The sequence below is a fragment of the Gadus macrocephalus genome, chromosome 2 (assembly GCF_031168955.1).
Source record: "Gadus macrocephalus chromosome 2, ASM3116895v1".
Taxonomy (NCBI): domain Eukaryota; kingdom Metazoa; phylum Chordata; class Actinopteri; order Gadiformes; family Gadidae; genus Gadus; species Gadus macrocephalus.
Genome location: NC_082383.1, coordinates 7338676 through 7358562, shown reverse-complemented (window position 1 = coordinate 7358562; position 19887 = coordinate 7338676). Strand labels below are relative to the sequence as shown.

General features: G+C 40.3%; 3 protein-coding genes across 5 annotated transcripts; 1 reads left to right on the top strand and 2 right to left on the bottom strand.

Moving 5' to 3' along the window:
* Positions 1-1150: 1150 nt before the first annotated feature.
* Positions 1151-5085, bottom strand: ubfd1 (ubiquitin family domain containing 1). Its single transcript, XM_060038312.1, has 7 exons — positions 4941-5085; positions 3009-3281; positions 2682-2890; positions 2527-2592; positions 2276-2381; positions 2081-2163; positions 1151-1566 (listed from the first exon to the last, which is right to left on the bottom strand). The coding sequence occupies exons 1-7, from the start codon at positions 4954-4956 to the stop codon at positions 1456-1458; spliced, it is 864 nt and encodes a 287-aa protein (XP_059894295.1). The 5' UTR covers positions 4957-5085; the 3' UTR covers positions 1151-1455.
* A 1274-nt stretch (positions 5086-6359) lies between these two features.
* On the top strand, positions 6360-13337 carry LOC132447464 (UNC93-like protein MFSD11). The gene is made up of 13 exons (XM_060038251.1): positions 6360-6748; positions 7116-7171; positions 7417-7524; positions 7694-7773; positions 8086-8182; positions 8685-8743; positions 9371-9518; positions 9846-9895; positions 10111-10176; positions 10266-10391; positions 11051-11225; positions 11791-11926; positions 12327-13337. Exons 1-13 carry the CDS (start codon positions 6659-6661, stop codon positions 12477-12479), a joined length of 1344 nt encoding a protein of 447 aa, XP_059894234.1. The 5' UTR covers positions 6360-6658; the 3' UTR covers positions 12480-13337.
* A 1620-nt stretch (positions 13338-14957) lies between these two features.
* On the bottom strand, positions 14958-19816 carry kdm8 (lysine (K)-specific demethylase 8). 3 transcript variants are annotated; one of them, XM_060038280.1, is made up of 9 exons: positions 19481-19816; positions 19308-19373; positions 17941-18438; positions 17350-17522; positions 16828-16960; positions 16693-16743; positions 15516-15665; positions 15302-15394; positions 14958-15181 (listed from the first exon to the last, which is right to left on the bottom strand). In XM_060038280.1, exons 3-9 carry the CDS (start codon positions 18415-18417, stop codon positions 15017-15019), a joined length of 1242 nt encoding a protein of 413 aa, XP_059894263.1. In that variant the 5' UTR covers positions 18418-18438; positions 19308-19373; positions 19481-19816; the 3' UTR covers positions 14958-15016. The 3 variants fall into 3 exon arrangements, with proteins under 3 accessions (XP_059894263.1, XP_059894256.1, XP_059894248.1); XM_060038273.1 differs by having other exon boundaries at positions 19308-19816; XM_060038265.1 differs by lacking the exon at positions 19308-19373 and having other exon boundaries at positions 19481-19815.
* Positions 19817-19887: the final 71 nt, after the last annotated feature.

The following is a 19887-nucleotide window of genomic DNA, read 5'->3' as shown; positions in this document are numbered from 1 at the left end:
GGCTTGGAGAACTCCCATCACCATCACATATTTACCTGGAAAGCATGAGCAGGGTGATGGACGACAGCCAAAATCAATCGGGTCTAAATAAAGAAAGTATGCGTGACCTGTGTGCATGTCAATTAATAGAAGGATGGGCAAGGTTACAGGTAGGCTATTAACAGCCCATTAGTGAACAACCCCTGTGGATGGTGTTGGACTGTTAAGGCTCTACTGTGTGATGTCCTAAGTGGCCTTATTCCATAACTTATCATTTACACCAGCTGAATAACCTTTTGTATGGACGTCAGGGCTAGTACACATTGCCCACTTGAGTTGAGTTAGGAAAAACATTTAATTTACCTTGGGATAAGCATGGTTTGCCTTTTGGAATGTTGTTTACACCCTGCACCACAAAAGTCCCCGTCTCGTCCAAAAGAAGTACCATGTTGCGATCCAATTTAGCTTCCAGTACGGTCCCTTGCATCCACACCATTGATACGCAGATTGAACGACTATTAGCGACTCTGACGCTACATTCCATGTTGTCATTCAGTCCTTTACAAGTCCCATCTCTTAACTGACCAGAGAGAACTTTGATTGGCAACGGGCGTCCACTTCCTTCGTCATTCTTAGCCATTTTCACGAGTTGTATTGAACCATGGATTTCCTGCTAGACAAGTCCCGTGGCGCGCTTTATTTTGCCGGAACTTTATCATACGTCACACGGCATCTTACGTCGTCGTTAATTTCCTGCTAACCCCATTTTTAAATAAATAACTTTAGAACGGTTCAAGATCAGAAAGGAGAAAAAATCTGTATTGTATTTCATTAAATACGTAAATCCAGTTAATATTACTTACTCACAAATCAGCCACTTGGCTGATCGCGTTACCCTTCTTTCTAATAAGTTTAACGTCTTTTACATGTCATTTTCTTTATCTTCAACCTTTTAATTAAAAGCTTCAGCAGATCTGGATCACATGACGCATCGCTTACTCATAATTTCCCCACAGACGCATGTTACAGGTTTCTTATATAGGAGTCAGATTTAAACAATAAATTCCAATTTAACATGGCTCTTGAATATTAATGGTAACGCTTCAATGTTTCATATCAAAGCTTAACTTACCTAAATCAACATAAGCTGAGAAGAAAAAGACAGTATCAATTTTCCTTAAATAACTTTTATTTCTTTAAGAATAATTGAAGAAAATTGTTAGCAATTTCTGTACAATTATGTTTTTATTCCTTGGATTTGGTGAAAACCTTGTATGATGAACTGGACTGAGAAATGCTGCTGCCACGTAGTGCACCCAAAACAGAAAAAATAAATCAGTTAGTCCACAGGCATCCTTCGGTTTCCTTCGCGTCTTTCCCAAGAAAATCCTGTACGCTTCCCTGTTGTCTCCGCTCTCGCTTGGCTTTGTCTTCCAAATCCCATTCCCAGTTTGACATTGTCAAAGTAGAGGCACATTAGAAATACTGCCATTTTCCAAGGACTGTGTCTTTGATTGCATCAACAAACTGTGAAGGCACCCAGTAGATCCAATACTGAGAAGCTTCTGTCGGACCAAGCTGGAATGCCTTAAAATGGAAAGAAAGAAAAAAGTAGTGTAACTAGCACACAAAAAGCATTTACTGGCCACGCATGCTGGTAACAGTTGGTATGAATGTAAAATAAAGGATGGAAATGTCTTTCCTCCATGATTCAAGATGCAAAACATCCAAGATGCAGGCTGCTTGTATGTCAAAACTAATCTGTGAAGATAACATTTAGTGGCACCGAAGGCTATTCTGAAGAGCATCAAACCTTACACAAGAAATGTTATACAAAGACTCAAACAGTAGGGAGCATTTACTGTAATATGATTATGTGGATTCAAAAGGGAATATTTTAACTATAAAATATAAACTATAAATTAAATTTTATAATTATAGCGGACAATATTTGCATCATTTGTTATTTCATTTTGAAACAAGAGGCAATTTTTTGGGGGGGAAACATGCCTCGATGTGTATCCCTTGCCTGCATGCGTTTATTCATTATACTTCTCGTAAAATGAAAACTTCAAGAGACGGGTGGCGGTAGGGCGGTTACCATCATGTGATAGCCATCATGGCCTTCGATAGATTCAGTCACTACATTCTTTATGGAGCCCATGGGTACCTTCTCCGTCCTCTCTGTAGACGAGACAATCATTGTTTAGAGGAAACCGGTCAACATATATAGACGTCAGTACACATCAGTTTGCACCGCAGCAACGTGAAACATTCAAAGTAGCCGTAATCTCACCCTTGGTTCCGATCCACAACTGATCCTGCTCGAGTTTAAAAGTGAGTCGAACTTTCCCCCCGGATTTGTTATACATCCCGGCTAAAGGCACTGTGGGCAAACGTTCCTGTTTCGACAAACGAGAAAACTCTTGCTGGTCATTAGTGTACAAACAAATGAAAAAGAGATACTACTGGTGGTACATTATGGATTCTGAGGAAAATGTATTTCACTTGCAAATACACAGTGATGATGTTATTTTCCCCCCTTACCTTTGTCCCTTTAACAGCTGGCATTATGTCATCTGGTTTACCTTTGTCTAGTACCTTCCTGTGTTGCTAAAAAAATAACAACAATCATACCAGTTAAGCATCCCAGTGTGATCGTCCATTATTGTTGTTGGTGCGTTGAGAGGAACGAGCCTTACCTTTTGACTGCATAGAGGTTCTTTTTTGTTTTCTTCAGCCTTGACTTCCTGCTGAATTACCTCTTTGGGCGTGTTCACCGCTAGAACGTCGTTCATCGTGGATCCTACCACCATTACTTTTGCACCGTTTGTAATTTTGATCTCGCGAAGCGTCTTGTCCTCTGGAAGCAATCCCTTGTACATGACTTTCTGCATTGCAGGGGGAAGACCTGGTAATGGGAAGGAAGTGGCAATGGGTCTATATCCATTTCCTAGGGTAATGACAAACTACGTTCTCGGGCTGTAACTCGAGCTATTGGATGTTGGGTGCTCGCCCCGATCACTTACCAGTAAGTGAATGGATCGCCTCTTTCAGCTTGGCTCCAGAGCTATCCAGAGGAATTTTCAGGTCGTACTTAATCTTGTTCCAAATGATCTTCAGGTCCACCATCTCCTGTTCACTGTCTGCGTTGTCTCCGTTGATAATACTCGAGTCCTGAGTCGTGGAGTTTCCTTCCTCCGTCTGGGACACGCTGTCTGAGTCAACCTTTTCAGCACTTTCACACAACGGCTCAGCGTCTTCTGGCTTTACCTCAGCTTCCATTGTTACTTCTTGATTTTCTGATAGGAAAACATATGACAATGGTCCAGGTGCATATTAAGATTTGACAAAATAAGGCAATCACATTTGCCACTACTTGCCAGTGTTACTGTATATTATGTATTCATATTGGTAAGTTGCCAGTTTACTAACTGAATTTACAAGGTTAGTTACAACTAATGAGCCTGCATAACACTATTATTAAGATGTACAAGTGGGTGGCAATAGCCAAATGTGAAAAGGCTACTTACTACATTGTGCGAAAAAATATTAGGTAAATGTATTGTTTATATTAGGTAACCGTTGCAGACTCTTGAATTTTAGGTTAGGTAAGTATCATGTACATCATGAATTCACATTGCAATGACCGACCCATTTTAGAAGCATAGGAGCATTGGAATGTAAGTTCATATGTTAGTAGTAATTGGTCATTGTTTTGTAATTAATCGTGAAATGATTTGTCGTTAAGGGAAGAAAACCACAAACTGCCACAGCATTTCTCACACAAGACATGGCAAAGCGTTTTCTTTTAATTTGCCTAGGTTACAGTATAGGAGTATAAACAACAATAAATCCAATGAAGCATTCTGATGTGATTGCGCTATTGACTTACCTTATCAGAGATAAGCTTTTGCTGCCCTAGAATTCTTTAACTCATGCTATCTATTGTATTTTAGATTGTGCTGACGGATACATTCACTGATTTGTTAAATGTAAGGTAAATCAGATGAGAAAGTGCTTCTCTGACACTGAATCTACAATATATCAGTTCTGTGAATACCCAGTACATATGATTTGTAATTTACTCTTGGGTAAATAACAAAATTCGAATGTATCGGTTATTTCCATGTTATATTTCTTAAGATAAATGCTTGATTACCTTAATCAAAACAATAGCTATGTCAGCTACATAAGTTGACAGTTATCCCAGGGAAGCTTGTCTAGCTGTCAGATGATGACTGCAAGTTAAATATGAAATCGACTTTAGCTTATTATTTCTCAATGATATTCATACATTATATATTGGTTTATAACGACATCTGGCATGACTCATGCCTTATAAGTCTGGGATAAAAACACGGTCTTGGATACGAAGTGAGATGACTCGACTGTATTTACTGCGAGACACTTTTGTTTGACTAGCGGCAAGGAAAACGTTTGTTTCAAGACGAATTTACAGTCTGACCAATGGTGATACTCATGCCTCAAGCCCCACAGAGGAAAAGGGGATCAAGGTTAACGTTATATTAAAAGGTCCGTTTGAGACGTGTTGGCAACACATCCAGAACCTTCTAGTCATGCTTCAACTGGTCATCAATACCCTTTGACTGGACATCAACAACACGACCAAGTGTCAACCACCGGCCGGTGGAAGATCCCTCACTTCACGCAGTTAACGCTTTCCCCCTCGTCACAAAAGAACAGAGAAGTGGCCAGACGCAGCCTCAAAACAGAAACCAGTCTGACATTTTCTCACAGCTAACTTGCTAATAACGTTAGCGTCTATAAACGTGACACACGGGGGAATGCATCCCTATAATAGTGTCACATTCGTGCACGCCACGGCGATAAAGGCTCACGACGACAACATGTTCAACCGCTACAATCATACAGAAACGGTAGCGCTTAATATAACGTCAGGAAAGAGGATAATACAAGTATATTTTCTCAATACCCACCATCCTGGGTCGCCATGATGATTGTGTACAATCTGTTTTACGGTTTGTCAGAGATGATGGTATGAGGCGAGCTGACAACATCCGACCGTCATACCGGAGGTGGTTGGCGCATGCGTCAAAGCATCGCAAATCAACTTCCTGCTGCCTGTAGATAAAGATTTTTTTTTAATTCCATTTTATTGTTTGGCCCATAAATGCATAAATATATGACTTCTCTTGAATATAAAAATCTGTAAATAAAAAATATAAATACACGGTACTATTATTTTTTAAAACGTGTGGCAATGTAATTTTTTAACATATCAATATTTCTGGGGAAACCAAAATTGAATAAAACTGACACTGCGAGGGAAAGCTGTATCTGTGGAATGAAAAGGTTTACATACGGGTATTGAGTTGGAACTGCGAGGGTGTAGTTTACTATCTCAATTTGCTTTAGGGCTCTTTGTTTGTAAGAGAAAGAGGGCAGTCACAAAGTGGTAGAGGTTTTCTCATTGGTCGTTGTGTTTTCGTTCTTCTTCGTGTTCATTTTGTAGAGATTTCCAAAATCCACACGGAAACATTACTGCCTACTACTGGAGTTTTATGAAAGTCTTTCGGATGCTCACATTTGACTCACAATTGCAAAAAATCCTCCTTTCATAACAATTAGATTCTAGAGCTTGTGTGTGTGTGTGTGTGCGTGCGCGTGTGTTTGCGTGTGCGTGCGCACATTCGCCCATGTGACTCTGAATCCTAATAGTGCCTGCCCCTGCCTTAGGACAATTCCAACATGCTGCTATGAGTTCCAGCCTCTGGTGAACCTGTCAAGCATATGGAGCCCATATCAACATGCCTCCCATAACCTGCAACCCCTTCGGCTGACCACCAATCAGACAGGGTGGAAGGATGGATGTTAATTCAATAACAAATATATATTTCAGTGGCTCATTGTGAGGCAAGTGCACATAACTGGTGGCAATTCAGGCATCATCAAACAAATGGTATGAATATAATTGAAACAATGTTTTCTCAGGGAGAAAAATGCAATTTTCTCGTAATTTCTCTCATCTTTTCCTGATGAGGTACACAAGTCTGTATGAGGTTAATCTACCTATATATGACAATTACATCAATCCCGTTTGTCTTTCCCTTTAAATCTAAAACACACACATTCACTCTTTGAAAACGTTTAGACTCAAGAAGATCACTGCCCACTCAAAATTAGGATATTTGATATTTTCATCCATAGCCTATATGCATATTCACACAGATGTACCCTTGAACAATTCAATCGGTCAAACATTTGATTTAGCCTTCAACTCTCCGCATACCTCATCAAACCAAAAACGTATTATACTTAATATGTAAATTCATACCGGTGACCTCTGGAAGGCAGCAACGTCTAAATACCAGTAACGGTCCCTCCAAAACCCTGGAGGAGAAGAAGAACATAGTTCCCATAATTTAAGTCACAAGTTGGCGGACTTCAAGTAGTGAAGTAAAACTTCTGCCATGCATTTCCAAATCTCAGTGGGTCAGTCAAAAAGCGGACAGTCTGATCTTGACTGCACTCAAATGTTATTTATAGATTTTCTTTGATACGTTTAAAAATAATGCTTCTCATTGAAGACATCATAGACGTTTAGGAGTTTCGCCAGGAACCTCTGTTCTTTGAGTGTAGTCGATCATTATTTGGGAATAAATAACCACAAGGGCGTTTCAGGACAAATCCAACTATGGCGGACGTAAGAACTGTGAACGTTGTAGTTTTAGGCGTTGGATTTTTGTTAATTTTTACTGCCTTCACTACCTGTGGAAACATCGAGGTATGCCCGCCACACTTATTAACAACATTTAGTTATAGGCTACCATTCAAATTACACAGCCTACTTGTTTCTTTAGTTGGTTCTGTCGCTCAGAAGGCAACTGTGACATCTATAGGTTTAACCAAGAATGCATGGGTATGATTATTTACATAAAAGTGTGTAATGAAGCTTAAACTATGGTAAAGTTATCGATGGGCTTAGCGCCATCCCCCGTAGGCTGAGAGCTGCGTGACTGAACCCCGTGTTTAGCGCATCCCGTGTTACCAATTTTATTCATTCTGCAATCTCCTTCTATTGGAATGACTTACGAGTTACAGTATTTGTTATGCCCAACAGCCTATTTATGCCCCATTTATATATTTTTTAGCAAACACTGATAAAAAGCCTGCAGAATGATACATTCACTGGAAGTGGTTACCACAGGTAGGTTGAAATTCTTATTTCTAAATAGTTTAGGCCTGCTTAACTATTAAGAAGCACGTGCGCGCGCCCGCGTGTTTGTGTGTGTGAGTGTGTTTGTGTGCGTGTGTATGCGTGTGAGTGTGGGTGTGTGTGCGTGTCGACGTCGGGGGGTATAAAGGCTACTTATTGAGTGATTTTTTTTGTTGACATTTTCCACAAATCTGTAGCCTATTATTGTATTAATTAATATGTCATATTTTCAACAGCCTCGGAATCATCTATGGAGTTTTTTCCTTCTCAAATTTTCTTGCGCCAACAGTTGTTGCAATACTTGGCCCCCCATGCACAATGCTCATCAGCGGTATACTTTACAGGTACACATTCTTCATTGTATGTATGGATCTAGTTGTTCATGTATTTCAAATTAATTATATTAAGTAATCACATCAACTGCTTTATGAATAATTAATTATGAAGTCTAAACATTGTATTAAGCATAATGTTGGTTCCTTACGCTTAATATGTTGTTATTTCTCTCTTTAGTTGTTATATAGCGGTGTTCATTGTTCCAACTACATGGTCTTTTTACTTGACATCTGTGATCGTTGGCGCAGGAGCAGCCAGTAAGTCAATCACACCTCTCTCACTTATTATTAGTAAAGGGTTTTCCATGATAATGTTTAGAATGATGGTTATCACGAATTAAACTCTCATTTTGGACCTGCATTGCATACAATGAACACAGAAGTATATAGAAGGCGAGAAAGGGGTTTGGCTCCGAGCAAAAATGCATTTGAGTTTGAAGCACAATGCCTACAGCTTATCTGTAGTCATCCTTGAGCAGGATGAAACCTCTGCCCACTAATTCATGACATCAAGTGTCTTCAAAAATGTGACTTAACGACCAAATTAGTAAATATCTGTCTTTCTATCAGTGCTGTGGACCGCACAGAGTCACTTCCTGGTGGAGAACTCTGACGCCTCCACCATAAACCGGAACACAGGGATGTTTTGGGGTCTTTTGCAGTGCAGGTAAGAGGTGTGGGGGGAGGAGGGGGGGGGGGGGGGGGTGGGTGCATATTCCCATCTCTCATACCCTTCAGTGCTGTCTCAACAGCAGTAGTATAGGGATTTGCTTCATTCATGATTTAAATGTCCCATTTAAAAATTATCTTTTGTGATTCTCACATTGTTTAATACGTCTCTCGAGTGGATTTATTATTTAACGTCCTGGAGGAATTCTGAGTAATGGATATTATAGTAATGAAATATTTGAATTCAAAGCGAAGATTATGCTCTTTGTCTTGCTTGTTCAATCTCCCATAGCTTATCTTGATTCAGTTGTTTTAGGTCAAACACACGTTCAGACACATATTTAGTTCAGTTTTTCTGTTGTAGTTGACACAAGCTATCACACACATGTTTGTTTTAGATTTGTTACAGATGAAGGGCCCATTTCGCTCATTGCTAATGCTACAATGCGTCATATTCAATATTCTGTTGACATTGTTTTTGTTTATATATTTGTTGACAGCATGCTATTTGGCAACCTTTACATTTATTTCGCATGGAATGGAAGCACCGAAATCTCAGGTATGGTCACAAAAAGAAAATTTGGAAATGTACCAAAAATGTCTATAACATAAGTAAAAGGTTTTTTTGTATCATTATATTACATTGAAATGATTATGACAAATCTATGTAGTTCAAAAACACACAGTAATGCAAACTAAACTACCAAATAGGCAATTTTAGTAAGTTGTATGTATCAAAACACAAGGTGCATAAGGTCACAATATTCTCTGCATTAACAGGGAATAGTAGAATAGTCTCGCAGTAAGGGGGTTGGACTCCCAGCCAAAAGGTTCTGCGTTCAAACCCCCAATACAATCCAGCTAAGACGCTTTAACCTGCTCATGATATATGGCATACTAAATAGTCAAGTATATGAATAATTATGAAGGCAAAGATATACTTCATTATACAGTTCAGTTCCTGTTGTAATGTCCCGCAAGGGGAAACTCACTAAGCAGCAGGGCATGATAGAAATTACAAAAACGATATAAAAAAACCATTTGATAAATAAAATGTAAGGATAAAACACAACCAAACAGATAAACACAGACGACAGGGGAAGGAGCCGTTGGAATATGCCATATGCTCATTTGTATTTGCTGGTGTTAATGACTGAGCTGTACTAATGAAATGTTTCCGTCGCAGAGCGGGGCAGGAAGAACCTCTTCACGACGCTGCTGGTGACCTCCGGGGTCGGTACGCTCTGCTTCCTGGCGCTGAGGAAGACGCAGCACCAGCAGGACGATATGATCTCCGACGACGAAGGCCGCTCCCTGCTCTCGGCGCCCATGATGTAAATAATAACCCCCCCCCCCCTCTCCCTCTCTACCTCGCTCCACACACGCACAACCCACAGAGCTGAAGAAATACAAGTAAAAACGTAATAATTTGCTCTTGTTAGCTATGTAACCTCATTTCTGAGGGGTGTAATGGCGTATTGATTCGAAAAGTTGTCATTTTGAAGGTTACCGTGGAGCGTCATGTTGTTTTCGACCAAGGGGACGTCTTTTGTGTTTGTGTTGTATTGTGTGTCCTCTCCATCATATTTGAAAATGGTTATTGATCGAGCTTCATTATAGGAACAGAAGTGAACAGATGTATTTTATTCTGTTTCCTGTAGGTATAAACAAAGAGCAAACACTGCTGTAAAGGATGCCAAGGCAGAATTCAGTAAGTTGTGTGTGTAAAACATTAATAAGCAAACAAATAGTGGCACAGTGTTGCTGCCTCTCTATACCTGTACAGCTGTACTCCCACCAACTGCTATGTGGAAACGTATTAATCATTTGATATATGGACAAATTCTTGTTATTTGATGTAACCTATTCTAAACCAATCTTATCCGATCTAATCTCTCTCTCATGTTACACAACTCATATTTCCAGAGACCATCCTCCAACTTCTCAGTTCCAAAACAATATTGCTCCTGAGCAGCTGCATGGCATACAGTGGTGAGTATAACTCATAATAATATAATTAAATATGTTCCACTTTTTGAAGCATCCTTTCTCTCAGCATTGACTTCTCCACTTGTCTACAGGTCTAGAGCTGTCTTTCTACAGTGGAGTGTATGGTACTTGTATTGGTGCGACGGAACAGTTTGGGGAGTCGGCGAAAGGCCTAATTGGCATTTCTGGAATTGTAGTTGGCATTGGAGAAATAATAGGTATATTTACTCTCTTCTTATTAAAAATTCATAAACTAACAAAGTATTTGTATAAGCACAACGCCAGCCAGCCAGACAGACAGTGTATCATTATGATACTGCCTTCTTTCGAATAACATTTTGAAATGTGATTGAATATTAATATTGTTAAAACGTTTCCTCTTTCTGTTTACTTCCAACTGCAAAATGTGATTGACAAGTTTGGGAGTGTGACAATGTAGGCGGTGTGACGGAAAGTCTGGGGAAGTGTGTGGGAAGAGGAACAATCGTATTATTTCTGGCATAAACTACCTATTAAGTGTTGCTCTTCTCCTGGCACAGGCTAAAGCTCACTTTCAGTTATTGGCATATCCTTAATTGCAGCCATATGCTAATTTCAATTAATTGGCTACTTATTGTTTTGTTTTATGGATTAGATCGCATTCCTCATTGCACAGTACATTACAGTATAAATAAATGCAGTTAGCATCTGATACCGGGCAGTGTAAAGTGTCGGTAGTGTAAGGCAGGTAATATATAAAAAAAAATAATAAAAAAAAAATATATATATATATATATACATATACAGCAGTACAAAGAAGTACCTAAAGTCTTGACCAAAAACAAATCATCAGTCAACATGTGCTTGCTCGCTAATAAAGAGTGTCTATTCCCATCAGGTGGGGGGTTTTTCGGACTGATGTGCACAAACAATCGCTTTCGCCGCACGTCGGTGGTCTTCCTGGGGATGGTGGTCCACTTTGTCGCCTTCTACCTGATCTTCCTCAGCATCCCGGACGACGCTCCCATCGTGCTGAAGACCAGTGCACAGTTCACGTCCTATCTAACTCCCAGGTGATGATGCTCCTAGATAAAAGGAAGAATCTTCATTCATGAGCTGAAACTTTTATACACAGCCCCGGCCAGGGAACTCAGCGCCGGGTCTCTAAGGAGCAGGTAGGCGGTAGGGTTATCCTCCACTGGGATGCCTTTGGACATGGAGGGGGCGGGGGGGGGGGGGGGTCGGGGGTTCGGAACCAGTACCTATCGAATGGGAGTCTGACGCATACTATCCTGCATCTCAATTCAATTCAATTAAAACGTCATCAGTTATGTGGAATAAATAGGGCACATATTATCTGCTAATTTTCCTTTGTCTTTGCCTGACCAACCCAAATAATGTATACAGGGCAAGGTGGGGAGGGGCACTTTTATTATATTTAGGGTTTATATTCATATTTTAAAAGTTGCATATTGATTCATAGGCAAATCCACATAAAAAACAATTTGTAACACATCCTATGATTCTAGGGCTATGAATGTGGTAAGCACACTACCTGTGTTATAAGCTGGTGTATGAAGACATTTAATTTATGCGGAAATGGGTTTTGATTATTTTTTTAACACTTTTTGTGTTCAGTGTTTCCATAGCGCTGCTTTGTAGCTTCCTACTGGGTCTTGGAGACAGCTGCTTCAACACCCAGCTGTACAGCCTCCTGGGCTGTGTGTACGCAGAGCAGAGCACACCTGCCTTCGCCATCTTTAAGTTCATCCAGGTAGCTAACTCAGTCATCATCTTAAGACGCAGTCTTTTGGAAGCGGAGTGGGTGGAGTTAAAATAGTCATCAACAGCCGAAATACTCGTAGAAGGTTAGCTTGTGTTATAGATTGTAAACGCTACAATATCTAGTGAAAAATATATTTGAATGGAAACAAAATACTTTTGATGTTATAACTGTAAACTAATTGCCCTAATTCCTCACATATTATCCACTATGAATGTATTGAAGCCGGAGATGAAGCAAAGTCCCATAACCACAATGTGTTTATGTTTTAGTGTACTAAATCTGTTGGCGGTTGGGTCTGAGCTGGCAGCCCGTAGCAAAGGCATATATATATATATATATATATATATATATCTTTTCTCTTTTTTTCTTCCTCGGTTGTCCTTGGCAGTCGATTTTTGCAGCGTTGGCCTTCTTCTACAGCGGATACCTTCTGTTGAGATGGCAACTCCTACTCATGGTCATACTGGGATTCACGGGGACCTTGGGTTTCTTCCTGGTGGAGAGGATGCAGAACATCTCCGTAGACACGCATGACCCCTAGGAATTAGTTGTGAAGGAGTGTAGTTATTGAGGGAGGAGAGGGGTGTGTGTTCTCATAAGGATGACTAGCTTTTATATGTGATTAATATTGTGACTTCCAGCTTTGTTTTGAAATGTAATATTATAAATGAACGGACATTACTGTAATTTCACTTGCACATTGCGTTCTCTTGCTGGCAAATGCTCTTTTGCTACGGGCTAATATTCATGAATATTTAAGTTTAAACTGCGCTGTTGCGCATCACTAATATGCTGTTTTGATATTAACGCTGACATTTTATTAACATGACTATTTACTATTATTATTTTATTGTCTCAATGTTGAAGGTGATGTTAGCAACACGAGTATATTATAATCTTTAGAACTGCATTCTGCTTTGAAGATTGTTGCAGAAGCCAAACAGGATCAGGTTTTTTGGTACGTGTATGTTACTATGTTTAGAAACTTAAGGCATTTAACCAGAACCAAGATTTGTGTAAAGGCTAAACTGTAGCATCCTCTTTTTAATAACTCAATTGGAATGGACAATCTCTAGTATGTCGAACAAACTAAAAAGACTGGATTACAGGGTTCCTTTTTTTTTTCCAAATCCTATCAGAGCTTGGTTTACATTTATTTTTACATTTATTTCAATTTTGTGTTCTTTTTTATCAGAGACAATGAGAGATTTACATTTAAAACACAAGAAAATACTTATATGAGACAATCACCAGTTCAGTAACATTTATTGCTCAAGTTTAAATAAATGGTAGGGTTATAATATTTATTTATATTTGGTAAATGTCATACGATGGAAATGGATGTCACACAATAAACTCTGTCCTGTGTTATTTTATAAAGCTTTTTACATTACTACAATCTCTGTGTTGAAACATTCTACTCCAATAACAATCACTGCAAATTAATGTCACATTGAAGTAATCAGTCCATTGATTTTTAAATTGAATCTACCATTGACTCAATGCAAATTATTAGTGGTTTCGTTTAAATTAGATTTGACAATGTGCTTATACAAACTGTTTATGCAAAGAGAATAGAATAAACATCCATCAATTACTTATTAATTCTTCTTGCGTTAGTACTTTTCTAAAAGTTTAATTTAGTGGTCACTTGGTGGTATTATAAGGCAGGAAGATCAAACAGCCGCATTTTATTCAAGAACCAGAAAGCCATTAATCAAAAAAGGTGTAGGCAAGTTATTAGGGGAGGAGAAGGGGTTTAAGGTCTAGTGTTAACATATTACATCACTGATAATTGAGTATTGATTATATTATAAGCAAAGTAAGCAGTTTTGTCCTCAATCAATTGTGCCACTTAACACCTACAAAACACAGGTTTAAGTGGAATATACAGGATTTATTCTTAAAATTGCATTTAATTACAAGGGTAATCGTAATCGACTGAAACGTCGCATTAAACTGGGTGTCACCTCATTGGGTGCTTGTATTTTTTTCAGAACTTTCGGCAGATCACACTGCACTTTGCACGTGCACACACACAAACACACACACACAGGTGACCACTGATGGGCCCTATACACTGGAGGGCCAAGTGAACGATCCACACACTGCACCATATTGGTAGTTTATTTTTAAAGCCCAACACTAGATTGCTTAGTGATCAATATGTCACATGATCGATGGAGTGAGGTCATCGAGTGAGCCCCGTTCAATTAAGTAATGTTCATTCATGAACCAGATGTGTTTTTCTTGAGCCTTTGCTTCTCATGGCCTTAACGTCATTATTTGTCCTATTCCCTCCCACATCCACAGACCAACTTGTACAGTTTATGATTTATTTACTCGTTAATAAACAAAATGTGCTCATTTAGATATGGGGAGCAGGATAGTGTAATGGCTAGTGTTCTGGGTTCAATGCCCAATATTTGTAGCCTACCTGAAGACATCACTGCAAGATGCCTACCCCACTAACTCCCCTCTCTAATCTCCTGTTTCTGCATTTACTGCGTCAGTTTGAATAATAGCACCTGCAAAATGACTAAATAGTAAATACAACACCTGATTACCGCTTATAAGTTAAACTGGCAAGGCAGGATACATCGTTTTTAACTACGCAAACGGCATGTTTTTCATCAGGCAATTACATCTGATAAGCCAGCCCGCTGTTGGCATACATTATGGAAATACGACACCAGAGAGTGTTTGTACGAATACATTTGGAGGCAAAAATTAAATATTGTAATTTGAAAAAGCATATTCTATTAAATTAAAATGACTAACAGCTCTATAATTCATTTGCAGGAGAGGAGCGCAAGGCAGTTCAAACACTGTGGGTTCCTTTTTAATTTTGGTATAAAATGGCGTTTAATAGTTTGGATCAAGATTGTGGGAAACCTGTGTCCCTCATTACACTGAAAAGCAAGTCTTGGCCGTTGGAATACAAGTAATTTAATTGTTATTGTGACAACCCTTTATCACAGTCATCAGTTGTTCCTTCTTCCATAATAAGAAAAATACAGATTTTAAACTTGTTTTATTACAATCATACAAAAATCTATACAGTGTCAGTTCTGTGCGTCACGACCACCAGAAACTCACTGAGAAGCTGAGCTCCAGGGAGCGCACATAGTGCCAGTGCTGCGTGGGGATGAAGAGTACCTCCCCGGGCTTCAGAACACAGTCCCGGTAGGGAGCGTCCACAAACTCTGGGAAGCGCTGTACGTTGGGATTCTCCACCTCCACCTGATTAGGGAGGAGGAGGGTGGATGCAGGGATCACGGTCAGAGAGATATATAGATATTATATATATATATAAATTGATGTATATTCACGCTCAGGCTCAGGTATTCCATAGGCCCCCACCTGGCTGGTGTTGTGGAGGAGCGGTGATTCATGAGGGTAGAGCCTCCCACTGTTGCTGGGGGAATATAGGCGAATGTACTTGCTTCCCAACACCTAGTGTAAATAAGGGAACGAGAAAGGAGGGGAGTGGGGGGAGACAGACAACTCGCGTGAGCAGCGGTTTGGACTTAAAGTGCGCCGCACGTTGTTTTATTATTGCTATTATGATTGTTACCTGAGCCAGGAAGTTATGCTGGGGGTCTTGGTGGAGTGGGGAGACTGTTCCCGAGGGGCCGAACCACGCGTTGATGGTGATGTTGTCCTCGTCTCCGTCGCCCAGGCAACAGTAGTCGGGGATGCGGATGTCTTCTTTCAGCTCGGGGATCTTCACACACAAACGCCACGCATATGGACCTCTTTTAAAAGATACATCCTTGTGATCTCTATGCGTTTCTTCTCACGTACACAAGCAAAGACTTTTTTGCGGCATGCGGCTCAGGAGGTAGACCGGGTTGGCTGGAAACCGGAAAGCGGCTAGTTCGATCCCGGGTTTCTCCTAGCTCAGTGTCGAGGTGTCCAAGAGCAAGACACCTATCCCTTACTGGTCCCGACTATCTGGCTGTCACCTTGCATGGTTAACACCACCGTCGTTGTGTGAATGTGTGCATGAATGGGTGAATGGGTGAATGTTAGGCAATATTGTAAAGCGCTTTGAGCGGCCACTGGTAAGAAAAGTGCTACATAAATGCAATCCATTTTGTCAGACAAAATCTTGAACAAGTTTGGAGGGTCAATCCTGAGTGACACAGATATCTGTGTTGATCATTATGACAGGAGTGTGGGTTGTTTTCTGTATGCGATAACTAATCAATAATTGTCAGTAGTCAGTTGAATTCACAAACTTTGTTCAATTGAATCTTCACCTACATCTGTTTGGATTTGGCGCCGTTACGACAAGTCGATGAATATGAAACTAAAATGCCAATATTACAGAGCTGCAAACAGCTTGCAGCACATATGGTTGCAACATATTTGGCTTTTATCTGGAAGCCAATTGCAATCAATGAAATGTAAAGTTGTATTGAAAAAAATACGAAAAATAAAAAGGCTTTTGTTCGAATTTAATTAAAATACAAACATGTTCAACTTACCCTAGAGTTGAAGGTTCTAAAGTTCTAGCGCAACCATAAGGCTGACGTAGGTGGTTAAGACTATCATAACGATTTGCCGTTTTATTGTATAATATACAATAGTCGACTGAGTCGACTAACAACAGGAGGAACACGGGAATTTACATTGTTTATATAACAAGGAGACAGTAATATTAACACGTGACCCTAAAAATGGGCGTGACACTGACCAGCGGTTGACTGAAGACATCTCATCCAATGAACCACCATGCAACAATTTACCTGATCAAAGAGCTGGTGCTGGGCCAAATACCCCACTGGTCCGTCCTCCACCTACACAGATTTGACACGAGACGTTAGGAAGAATAATCAAACAGGCAATGAAAATAGAGTCAAGTATTATCAGGCATCACTTACTTTTACTGAAATGTATTTATCAATGAATTCATTGACAGTAAGCAGTCTTTGTGACCACTCCTCATCGGTGTATCTTGACCCAACTTCCACTGGCACCGTTCGGCATCCAGCAATTGATCTTATGTATTCTAGGCTTTGCACAAGAGTGTAAACAACCTCATTAAATATATTTATTAAAATAAAAAAACATTCAATAAAAGATGTTCACTTGGCATAGAGTCAATATTCAAACTTTAGCTTGAACGACCATGAAATATATCCGCAAATGTACAAATAAATAATGTCGACTGCAGTTATAAAGTCAAAACCCATTATGCAGACAGTAAAATCTCATGCCAATATTCCGATGTTACAGGAAGGAAAAGATCATCCATTCACTTAATTGGTCTTCGTAATGACAACTTTAATGTACAGTATTAAGCTGGGTAATATAGTGAACCTATAGAACCAATTCCCTTCGTGGCCATTCACACATCCAAATGTAAATGGTTTGTCTTTGTATTTTAATGACAACAGGCCTACCTCCAGCTGTGGTCGTTAAGGGCTGGCCAGTGGTTTATTATTCCTTCCAGAATAACTGGCTGGTTGGTGAGCAGATTATTGTTCTTGAAGCGTTCCAGTGAAGGGCAATTCATCCTGGGAACTGCAGTGGTTTGTTCAATAACAGGAGCAGGTGGGACTTCAAGCTTGATCTTCTGTTCACAAAGCAAACACATTGGATGTCATGGAGGATTTAATCTCATTTGACGGCATGCACCTATGCATTTTAATGGACAAAAGTTGAATTGCCTGCGGGTGGTGCTTTTATGTGATTGTAACTCAGCCATTAGTGACTCCTGTTCCTGATACATTTTCAGTTTGTCTATGAATTCAAACTAGGCACCAGTATTGTGCCAACTGCCAAGACACACTTAACTCCACCGCCAGCTTATTTAATGAATATGAATGTTTATGGAAAAAATGGGTTTGTTTTAAATATATTTGTCTGTTTTTAAATTGTGTTGGCTTTTCTTAACGGCAAGGCGACTTTGAAACTTTTGAACGACGCCCTGAAATAAAATGTATCATTATTATTATTAAAATGGTCATGTGATGAATAAAATGCCCCGGTACCTTTGCTTGAACTCGGGGCTCCGTGGGAACCTCCTCCTTGGTGGCTCTCCTGACCTCTGTCTGCAGGATCTGCACCAGGCTGTTGAGAACGTTGTCCATGATGGACGCGCCCATCATCAAGCCCATGTCGCACGTCCTGACGGCCTGGCGCACTCTCTCCGGGGACGGGTCCCCGCGGCACAGCGCCAGGGCCTTGAACAGGCAGCCGTAGGCGTAGACCCGCCGCCACTCCTTGTCCACGTCGCGCCACGTGCCCGTGTTGAGCCGCTCCCAGGAGAGGTCGGTGACCATCTGGGCGAGGGTCAGCGCGTGGTCCCGGGGGTTCAGGATCCTCAGGCTCCTGTCAGTGTACAGCCGCCGCCTGCAGCGTAGCAGCAACTCCGCCACACTGGAGTGCACGCTGTCGCTGAACTGGAGCGGGAAGCCGGCCTCGTCCGGAGGCAAGATGGCGGAGATGTTTGACCACAACGCCGCCATCACTGAGGGTCTTTATCGGCACTGTGAAATACATTTAAAAGAAATGAAACACACACACACACACCTGGGACACTTCGGATTTATGTAGCCCTTATTGGAAAGCACTCATTATTGTGGCTTACTGGTTCTGTTATTTTTTTCCCACTTCGTTTGAACTGAATATTGGATTTCAGGATTATTTATTACTACAGTCATAAAGTACAGCCTATGGCGAGGGTTAACACAAACCGGGTTATTTTTCTACTTAACGGCCACACATTATAGCAGGATAATAAAAAATCCAGTCCCATTTGACAAAGGTCTTTATCCTCATTAAAAAAATAAGGCAAGGCAAGGCATTGGAGTGTGCTAAACTAAACAACATCATAGAATGCATTTGTAAAAAACAACAACATTTATTTGCAGAAGACCTTTGTGAATCCCACAACTGAAACACTTTAGTGTACTACAGTGTGTTATTGGCTTAGGTAATCCCCACAATCTAATCACAAGACACAAAGGCACTGATGATGGTGTGCACCTTTTAATATTGCTTTGGGTTAACAGCCTGTGCACCAGTCTTCATTTTATTACATTGTTTACGACCCTATTGACTTTGACCAAGTCCAGCGGGGAGTGAAATCATCCCTACAAGGGATTAAGGAAGGCCGCATTGGATCCCATCTCAGCGAAGTAAACAGGTATACAAACCACAATAGTTTATAAGAGCCATTAACTGGGAATTCGCTGAACCACAACAGAAAACGGAGCAAAAAAACTAACTTGTGAACTTTAATCACCGCTGAATACGTTATATTGTGCCCCAGGTATATTAGCAATATCTGGGTTTTAATGAATTAAGATTATTTTTCATCTGCATAGAAAGAAAATCCAAACAATGGGATCCTCACTTGTGTATTGTAGCCTACTACGGTACGTTTCTCTTTCGGGCAGATCCATAAAACCTGACGTTAATGCTGCAACATTTAGACGAGACATGTGGGTACAAAACTATAAGTATATTCATTCTTAGCTTTTCTGCAGTTTGGACTTCCCTGCAGATATTCTTAGTTCTGTTTCTCACCTCGTATCTTCTGGTAGCATTTATATTTCTAAAATAGAATCAACTATACATCTAACGTTAACGTTATCGAAATAGAAAATAAATTGATAAGATAGCGATGCATATACAGTAGGTTCAAACGCTTCGTAACCAGTTATGAGCACTGATAATGGCCAAGTGGGACAATAAAAACAGTCCGACCAGCAACGGGGTTCTCTTGCAGCATTGTTCCACATCGAATAGCACGCTGCACTTTCAAAAAATCTACCATCAAACAATTGTTTGATAATTTAAATGCATGCAAGAACGCGTTGTTTTTACTACTTGCATCTGCCCTCCCGATCCAGCGGTGTGGCGCGTTTGAATCTATGCGCGTGTGCTCTGTGTTGTGGGCGCGGTCGTGGACTGCGGCGCGCGCACGTACAGAT

What these genes read in the sequence shown, in the direction of transcription:
- LOC132447464 (XM_060038251.1), top strand. Translation starts at nt 6,659, where the DNA reads ATGGCGGACGTAAGAACTGTGAACGTTGTAGTTTTAGGCGTTGGATTT. An exon ending in TGGGGTCTTTTGCAGTGCAG is followed by an intron (nt 8,183 to 8,684) that starts GTAAGAGGTGTG and finishes ATTTGTTGACAG; the next exon opens with CATGCTATTTGGCAACCTTT. An exon ending in TGGAAGCACCGAAATCTCAG is followed by an intron (nt 8,744 to 9,370) that starts GTATGGTCACAA and finishes TTTCCGTCGCAG; the next exon opens with AGCGGGGCAGGAAGAACCTC.
- kdm8 (XM_060038273.1), bottom strand. Translation starts at nt 18,417, where the DNA reads ATGGCGGCGTTGTGGTCAAACATCTCCGCCATCTTGCCTCCGGACGAG. An exon ending in ATAAATACATTTCAGTAAAA is followed by an intron (nt 16,744 to 16,827) that starts GTAAGTGATGCC and finishes AAATCTGTGTAG; the next exon opens with GTGGAGGACGGACCAGTGGG. An exon ending in AGCATAACTTCCTGGCTCAG is followed by an intron (nt 15,395 to 15,515) that starts GTAACAATCATA and finishes TATTTACACTAG; the next exon opens with GTGTTGGGAAGCAAGTACAT.
- ubfd1 (XM_060038312.1), bottom strand. An exon ending in GGCGATCCATTCACTTACTG is followed by an intron (nt 2,891 to 3,008) that starts GTAAGTGATCGG and finishes TCCCATTACCAG; the next exon opens with GTCTTCCCCCTGCAATGCAG. An exon ending in GTTGTGGATCGGAACCAAGG is followed by an intron (nt 2,164 to 2,275) that starts GTGAGATTACGG and finishes TCTCGTCTACAG; the next exon opens with AGAGGACGGAGAAGGTACCC.